Source organism: Bison bison, unplaced genomic scaffold (assembly GCF_000754665.1).
Source record: "Bison bison bison isolate TAMUID 2011002044 unplaced genomic scaffold, Bison_UMD1.0 scf7180017864135, whole genome shotgun sequence".
NCBI classification, from domain to species: domain Eukaryota; kingdom Metazoa; phylum Chordata; class Mammalia; order Artiodactyla; family Bovidae; genus Bison; species Bison bison.
Genome location: NW_011494707.1, coordinates 6,837,640 through 6,846,799, shown reverse-complemented (window position 1 = coordinate 6,846,799; position 9,160 = coordinate 6,837,640). Strand labels below are relative to the sequence as shown.

At 48.1% G+C, this 9,160-nt stretch overlaps 1 protein-coding gene across 1 annotated transcript in view; it reads left to right on the top strand.

The window, feature by feature from the left end:
* The window catches only part of ABCC6 (ATP-binding cassette, sub-family C (CFTR/MRP), member 6), a 68,921-nt gene that overhangs the window by 23,978 nt on the left and 35,783 nt on the right, over nt 1-9,160 (top strand). Inside the window, 4 exon segments of the mRNA XM_010839910.1 lie at nt 2,625-2,786; nt 7,617-7,709; nt 7,900-8,103; nt 8,679-8,825. Coding sequence (XP_010838212.1) covers nt 2,625-2,786; nt 7,617-7,709; nt 7,900-8,103; nt 8,679-8,825 — 606 coding nt within the window.

The following is a 9,160-nucleotide window of genomic DNA, read 5'->3' as shown; positions in this document are numbered from 1 at the left end:
ATATCAAACTATCTAGGTAAACCATGTTTTACTTATGTAGCAAATCTATTAAATAACCAGCATATGGAAGCTTATACCTCATGCGAGAGAATTACCAAATTAACTATACATCTATTAGAAGTCTCTAAACCCCACTCCCCAAACAATTTTAGTACACCTACCAAGTACTGTAGGTCATTTAAAAAAACAGAAATAAAACATACATCAGCCTTTGTAATTAAGCATTTTTCATAACATATAAACAGTGTTCAGATATAAACTGTTAACTAAATATTTTTTACCTATTTTACCTATATATTTTAAAACCTATATTTTAAAACACTTCATGACACTCATCATCGGTTCAGTTCAGTCGCTCAGTCGTGTCCGACTTTTTGCGACCCCGTGAATCGCAGCACGCCAGGCCTCCCTGTCCATCACCAACTCCCGGAGTTCACTCAGACTCACGTCCATCGAGTCAGTGATGCCATCCAGCCATCTCATCCTCTGTCATCCCTTTCTCCTCCTGCCCCCAATCCCTCCCAGCATCAGAGTCTTTTCCAATGAGTCAACTCTTCGCACGAGGTGGCCAAAGTACTGGAGTTTCAGCTTTAGCATCATTCCTTCCAAAGAAATCCCAGGGCTGATCTTCAGAATGGACTGCTTGGATCTCCTTGCAGTCCAAGGGACTCTCAAGAGTCTTCTCCAACACCACAGACACTCATCATAATTACTATTAAACGGTGAACTGTGTACATCTTTAATTTTGTCCCCAGCTCAAACTCCACTCCCAGGAGACCAAGCACCTCGCCTCTTTTGACCATAGAACTCAGAGTGAGGCCCAGAGCAGGTGCTCAGTAAAGATTGGAAAATTTTTTTGGAGAATTTCTATACTTGTTTGTTTCCAGCTCATCATTTCACCCCCTCACTTCTTCCCTGACACACCCAGCAGAGACGATTGCAAGTAGAATGTAGTATTCAACAGGCTGGAAGGGGTCCACTGTGACCCCAGAATCAGGGCAAATGTGTGGCTGTTAGAAAACCAGGTTAGTATCTACAAGGCATGTTGAATGCCTGGGGGGAATCAGTCTAACACTCTGTCTGGCCTCTGTTATCCTGGATTCCAATCTAAACCTTCTGGTTTTGGGCAAGTTGGTCAATTTCTCTGTGCCTCAGTTTCCTTGTCTGTGAAATGAGATTAATAATTATCCATCTCATTGATTCTCGTTTCACTTTTTCTTTCCTCTTTTAATCAAGATGTTTTAATTTACTGAATGGTTGGCTTTGATTTTTTTTCCCCCAAAGTGATACAAAAATTGTTGTTTACTTGCTAAGTCATGTCCAACTCTGTTGTGACCACATGGACTGTAGCCTGCCTGGTTCCTGGGTCCATGGGATTCTCCAGACAAGAATACTGGAGTGGGTTGCCATTTCCTCCTCCAGGGGATCTTCCTGACCCAGGGATTGAACCTGCGTCTCTTGGGTCTCCTCCAGTGGCAGGTGGATTCTTTACCCCTGCCCCACCTGGGAAACCCTATATCCTGGGCACTGTGCTAAATAAATGAAGATTTTCATCATTTTTTCCATGATGGGACACAACAGACAGCTGTATGGAACAGGCACAGTATGTGCCATTTAATTTAAAACACTGTGGATAAAACACTATATTTTTGCAATCAGGCTTCCCTGGTGGCTCAGTGGTAAAGAATCCACCTGTCAATGCAGGAGGTGTGAGTTCAATCCATGGGTTAGGAAGATCCCCTGGAGAAGGAAATGACAACCCACTTGAATATCCTTGTCTGAAAAATTCCACGGACAGAGGAGCATGGTGGACTATATTCCATAGGGCTACATAGGGCTGCATTCCATACGGTCACAAAAGAGTCAGACATGACTGAGCCTGAGCAACTGGGCACAGAACAGCACAGCTAGGACATAGTGCCCAGCAGATGGCTACCATTATCATCATAAATTCAAGGTTTTGATGTATTGTGTTATTGTTTCCACTACTTCATGGATATCAAGGTATTTTCGTTTTTGTCATCTCCCTGGATTCTTACAGTGGTCCTGGGAGTTGTGCTTAGGAGATTTTTTTTTTTTTAGCACAAATTACTATTTATTAAGATAGACCATATTTGGGGTCATAAAACAAGATTTAACAAAATTAAAAGGATTTAGATCTTACAAAGTATGTTCTTTAACCAGAATGGAGTTAAATCACAAATTAATAATAGAAACGACTCTGGAAAATCCTCAAATATTTGTAAATTAAGTAGCCCGTGGATCAAGGAAATTAAAGAGGAAATTACAGTGTTTTCAACTAAAACACCATGGCTTGGACTGAGCAAGAGCCCAGCCACCTGGCAGACTGGGCTCTAAGTTATGCTGCCCCTGCTGGCTGAGGCAGGTTTCTTTACCATCTGAGCCTCAGTTTACTCATCTGTAAAGTGGGCTGATAAAATCTCCTAAGCATGCTTTACAGATGAGTAAACTGAGGCTCAGATGGTAAAGAAACCTGCCTCAGCCAGCAGGGGCAGCATAACTTAGAGCCCAGTCTGCCAGGTGGCTGGGCTCTTGCTCAGTCCAAGCCATCGGCCTCCCCCGCTTCCCTCCGACTCAGGTCTCCATCTGCCCGCCCCTCCCAGGTCCTGGCTCTGTCCAGCAGCTCCAGGAAGTCCAGTGCAGTGGGCGACGTGGTCAACCTGGTGTCTGTGGACGTGCAGCGGCTGACCGAGAGCGTCACCTACCTCAACGGGCTGTGGCTGCCGCTCATCTGGATCGTCGTGTGCTTTGTCTACCTCTGGCAGGTGTGCTGGGGCAGAGGGAGTGGGATTTGAGCAGAACCCTCATCCTCCTCATCCCCTTTAATCCTGTCTTTGTCCGCACCCCGTGGGCTGCTGTTATGGCCAAAGTCTCAGGCCAGGGCGGCCTTCACGTTACCCTGGGCAGGATGCTCACCAGTCTGGGCCTCAGTTCCCCGTCTGTCAAATAATGATGATGATGGTGATGACATGGGCACTTTTGGGGGTGTGGTATTGGGGCTTCCAGGTGGTGCTAGTGGTAAAGAACCTGCCTGCCAATGCAGGAAACATAAGAAACATGGGTTTGCTCCCTGTGTCAGAAGAGTCCCCTCAAGAAGGAAATGGCAACCCACTCCAGTATTCTTGTCTGGAGAATCCCATGGACAGAGGATCCTGGCAGGTTACGGTCTGCTATTGCTGCTAAGTCACTTCAGTCGTGTCCGACTCTGTGCAACCCCATAGACGACAGCCCACCAGGCTTCCCTGTCCCTGGGATTCTCCAGGCAAGAACACTGGAGTGGGTTGCCATTCTATAGGGTCACAAAGAATCAGACACGACTGAAGTGACTTAGCACGCATGTATGCACGCACGTGTGCATCAGGATACGTTTTGAAGTTATCAGTAACGCTGGGGCCACCAGCACTACCACAAACAAAAATGAAAGAAAATTTAGGGGCAGGAATTTACTTAGTTTTTAAAACACATAAAGTAGCCACTGGGGGCAGGGGTGGGGAGCGGAATCAGAACTTAATTCTGACTCCCTTACATCTGTTTTGTGATGTAGGACCTTTTTTCGGTTGCCCACGCAGCTTGTGAGATCGTATGTCCCTAACCAGGGCTTGTACCTGCACCCTTGGCAGTGAAAGCTTGAAGTCCCAGGCACTGGACCGCCAGGGAATTCCCTTCTTTTAAAATTTTTAATTAAAATCAGACCTTGCAGTGAGCCCATACCCTGCTTTTATCACTTGCTAGTTGCGAAACTTTCGCATAACTAGCCCCTCTGTGCCTAATTTCCTCATCTGCAAAGTAATAATGACATATAAACTCTCTCTGGCAAAAATGCTACAGTTGCTAACCCCAATGCCCACTCTTCCCTCTTTACCAGGGTCTCCTGGTGACTTTCTGATGTTAGGGACCGTCTGCCAAGAGGCAGAGTGATGGGTGGTGTCATCTGCAGACTCACTGGGGTCGTTGGTCAGCCTGCTTCACTGCCCTGCATTTTCCCCCGTGTCCTTCCTCCCTTTCTCTCCAATAATAATAGTTAACATCTGTGTACTTGCTGAGCACCCGCTGTGTGTGCTGGGTCCTGAACTGCAGGGTGGCAAGTCGAAAAGCATCCAGGCTACAAGCTTTTACGGGGGTGGGGTGGGGATGGAAGCAGCAGCAGAGGTACAATAATGATGATAACACATAACTGGTATTCTGGAACATTCCACACACTCACCCACAGCTATTTAGCCACCAATACACCCACCCAGGGGCCCATGAAACCTGGCATGCAGGCCAGATTCCTCCACCTGCTTATGTGCGGACCTCAAGCTCTACAATATAATCAGTAACTTTTCCAAGAGAGACCCTACTGCCTCCAACATCATACCCTGCATATGGAATTAAAGAAAGGGCCTCTGCCCTTGAGTTGAATTCAGTGAGCACGTAGACAGCAAGACCCAGCTGTACCCTATAAGTGTTTGTCTTGTTGATTACACATAGGGATGGAGCTCTTTAAAGATCTTCCGCTCTGCTCCAGGTGTGGGTGTCAGGCTCACAAACTTTTCTGTAGAGGACCAGGTCAGATTTTTTTTTTTTTAACTTTTGTATTTGGAGGATAATTGCTGTACAATGTTGTGTTGGTTTCTGCTGTACAAGTCAAATCAGTCATGACTATAACTATCTGTCTATATATTTATATCCCCTCCCTCTTGAGCCTCCCTCCCACCCCCCTTCCCACCCCTCTAGGTCATCAGAGTGCCAGGCTGGGCTCCCTGTGTTATGCAGCAGCTTCCCACCAGCTGGCTACTTCACACATGGTAGTGTGTATATCGGAGAAGGCACTGGCACCCCACTCCAGTGCTCTTACCTGGAGAATCCCATGGACGGAGGAGCCTGGTAGGCTGCAGTCCATGGGGTCGCTAAGAGTCAGACACGACTGAGCGACTTCACTTTCACTTTTCTCTTTCATGCATTGGAGAAGGGAATGGCGACCCACTCCAGTGTTCTTGCCTGGAGAATCCCAGGGACCGGGGAGCCTGGTGGGCTGCCGTCTATGGGGTCACACAGAGTCAGACACGACTGAAGCGACTTAGCAGCAGCAGCGGCAGTGTGTATGTATGTCAGCGCTACTCTCTCAATTCGTGCCATCTTCTTTCCCACTGTGTCTACAAGTCTGTTCTCTACATCTGCATCCCCATTCCTTCCCAGCAGATAGATTTCTTAGTACCATTTTCCTAGACTCCATATATGTGCATGAATATGCAATATTTGTTTTCTCTCTTTCTGACTTGACTTCACTCTGTATAACAGGCTCTAGGTTCATTCACCTCACCAGAACTGACTCAAATGTGTTCCTTTTATGGCTGAGTAATATTCCATTGCGTACAGGTTCCGCGTCTTCTTTATCCATTCATCTGTCAATGGATATCCAGGTTGCTTCCATGTTCTGGCTATTGTAAACAATGCTGCAGTGAGCATGGGGGTACATGTGTCTTTTTAAACTGTGGTTTTCTTAGGGTGTGACATTCTAGGAGCAGTAGGGTCTCTCTTAAAACTATTCAACTCTGCCCTTCTAAGCGGCTACAGACCATACTAATCAAACAGGCCTGGTGGGGTTCCAATAAAGTCACTTATGGACACTGAAGTTTGAATTTCACATAATTTCCATGTGTTGTAGAATCTTCATTTGATTTTCATTATCAGTCATTTGGTAGTGGAAAACCTATGGATCATTTTGTACAGCTTGAGGTCTGCACGTAAACAGGTGGAGGAATCTGGCCTGCATGCTGGGTTTCATGGGCCCCTGGGTGGGTGTATCAACGGATTATTGACTGTGAGTGAGTGTGGAATGTTCCAGAATACCAGTTGTGTGTTATCATTATTACACGTCTGCTGCTGCTTCTACCCCGACCCTCCCCATGAGGGCTTGGAGCCTGGATGCATTTTGACTTGCCGCCTTGCAGTCTAGGACTTAGCACACATAGTGAATCCTCATCAAGTAAATAGATGTTAGCGCTTATTATTGGAGAGAAAGGGAGGAAGGACACGGGGGAAAATGCAGGGCAGTGAAGCAAGCTGACCAACGACCCCAGTGAATCTGTAGATGACACCACCCATCACTTTTGTCTGCCTCTTGGCAAACAGTCCCTAACTTCAGAAAGTCACCAGGAGACCCTGGTAAAGGGGGAGGGGTGGGCATTGGGGTTAGCGTTTATAGCATTTTTTTGCCAGAGAGAGCTTATTTAACCTTCTGTTCACAGTCCTCTGAGTATTCTCCCAGCTCTGGCAGGCGTTTGCCTTCTGGGAGCCTCTCCATGTGACCCCTGGGTGGCGATATTGCTGCATAAATGAAACAGACGGGCTAGCTGTTTCATTTTACTGTTTCAGCCACATAAAAATCGTTTATCCTCTTGGCCACTTTCACATTTTCCAGAGAGAGAAACCAAAGAGGGAGGGAAGAGACCTGTCCCCAGTCACAAAGCTGGTGGGGGCAGGGCAGCCAGAGAAAATACAGGACATCGAACTAAAGGTGAATTTCAGATCAACAGAAGTATTTCTTATTGTAAGTCTATCCCAAACATGACATGGGATATATTTACACTAAAAACTTATTTGCTGTTTATCTGAAATTCAGATTTAACTGGGCTTGCAGTTAAATATATTTATTTGCTAAGTGTGGCAACCCTTGCAGGGGGGTGAATTGAAGATTCAGCTAATGGTTGTATAACAGCAGCCCTTGCTACAGGCGGTGGAAACAGCTCCACTCCCCTCTAATATGAGGAAACTGCAGCGTAGGGAGGGTTACTATCTTGCCCAGGTGTTGCTGTTCAGTGGCTCAGTCCTATCTGACTCTGCGGCCCCATGGACTGCTGCACGCCAGGCTTCCCTGTCCATCACCAACTCCCGAATCTTTCTCAAACTATGTCCATCGAGTTGGTGATGCCATCCAACCATCTCATTCTCTATGTCCCCTTCTCCTCCTGCCTTCAATCTTTTCCAGCATCGGGACCTTTTCTAATGAGTCGACTCTTTGCATCAGGTGGCCAAAGTATTGGAGCTTCAGCTTCAGCAACAGTCCTTCCAGTAAATATTCAGGATTGATTTCCTTTAGGATTGACTGGTTTGATCTTGCAGTCCAAGGGACTCTCAAGAGTCTTTTCCAACACCACAGTTGAAAAGCATCAATTTTTTGGCGCTCAGCCTTCTTTATGGGTCCAGCTGTCACTTGCCCAGGGCCACACCAAAGTGTGGCATAAATTCAGGATTGGAACCCAGATCCCCATCCAGAGTCTGTTTTCATCATAGTAGCCAGGCACAACCCTGCCCATCTGGATGCATGTCCTGTCATGACTATGACCGCCCCCTCCATCATGTGAGGTTCATCGTTTCTCCCTCCCCCACCAAACACAGATGGGCTCCATCTTCCGCGTGTTCCCCTCTAAGGAGCCCAGGAGTCCCGGTCTCTATGACCTAGTGGCTGCTTTCATTGGACTCTCTGACACCTCACTGCCTTAGGACCTGAGTCTGAGCATCACAACCATCCACAACCACATCCACAACCAGCCCCGTATTGACAGCTGGGCTCCTGGAGGCATCTCATGACATCCAGCCCCCTCTTTATCCAGCTTCTAGGGCCATCTGCCCTCACCGCCATCGCTGTCTTCGTGAGCCTCCTCCCTCTGAATTTCTTCATCACCAAGAAGAGGAACCACCATCAGGTTTGGCATTTGGAAGAAGGGACACTCCAGGCTGAAAGGGGGTGGCAAGCCTGTAGGTCTCAGGACCCGTGCTGGTGCAGGGCAGCGGGGAGGAGGCAGGTGCAGGATAGGGGTGGGGGCTTGTGGCGGTTGCAGAGAAGGAACATTCCAGACTTCCTATCCTATCCTGTCATCTTCCCTCTGGTCCCAGCAAGAGCAAATGAGGCAGAAGGACTGTCGGGCGCGGCTCACCAGCTGCATCCTCAGGAACGTGCGGACAGTCAAGTACCATGGCTGGGAGGGAGCCTTTCTGGACAGAGTCCTGCACATCCGGGCCCAGGAGCTGGGCGCCTTGAAGACCTCCAGCCTCCTCTTCTCCGTGTCTCTGGTGTCCTTCCAAGTGTCCACGTTTCTGGTGATGTCACTCTGGTCCCCCTGCAGAGCAAGGACTCGGTGGGGGGGAATGCTGGGGGTGCGGGATGAGGGCTCCCCATATAGGCTCATGGGGTCACCATCACACCAAGTGACTGTCACAGACTGACCATCACCTAGCATGACCATCGTATCAATAACACCCAGAAACATAACACCACCAACCCCTGGAAATGAACCCCCCACCCAGTGACATTTAGAACCACAAGTGCCACCAGGACCCAGAGTACTCCATGGTGGCTGATACCTTCAACTTGAGTCATCTTCCCAGAGTCTAGAGTCATAAATCCCACTGTTGTCTAGAACCACGAAAATGCTAACAAGATGGAAAAATGCCTCATCATCCAATACCTGGAACTAAGAGTTTCTGATACTAAGAGTGGGGGCCACATACACACAACTCCCTCCATCAATAGCAGAATTTGGGGGACGATCTAGGTGGAAGAGAAGCCATTGCAACATGGCAGGTGTGGCCATTTGGCCCCTGGAGACCCGCAGCCAGCCTGCCTTCCCTGGCCACATTTAGCAGCTCATTGTCGCCACCCGTGTCTCACCCAGGTGGCCCTGGTTGTCTTTGCTGTGCATACTCTGGTGGCCGAGGAGAACGCCATGGACGCCGAGAAAGCCTTCGTGACCCTCACGGTTCTCAACATCCTCAACAAGGCCCAGGCTTTCCTTCCCTTCTCCATCCACTCCATCGTCCAGGTGAGGCCGCGGGGAGGGGAGGCTGTCCGGGAGGAACCTTGCAGGCTAGGCTGAAGCAAGGAAACAAAACTGGGAAAGAGATGGCCGTTCACAGGGAACAGTGGGAAGAAGCCAGCAAGCATCCTCAAAATAGGCAGCATCACCTTTCTAGCAAACCCATCTGCGAGGATCCATTCTGGTCCCTTTTTTACATTAATACAAATGGATTTCATTTCATTTCTCTTCTTTTACTGTCTCTACTCACACTGTGCCTCCTTGCACGTGATAAAAATGAGAAAACTGCTCCAGCTGAGACATTCCTGTTTATTCTTTTATCCCGGAAGACGGGCTTGGGG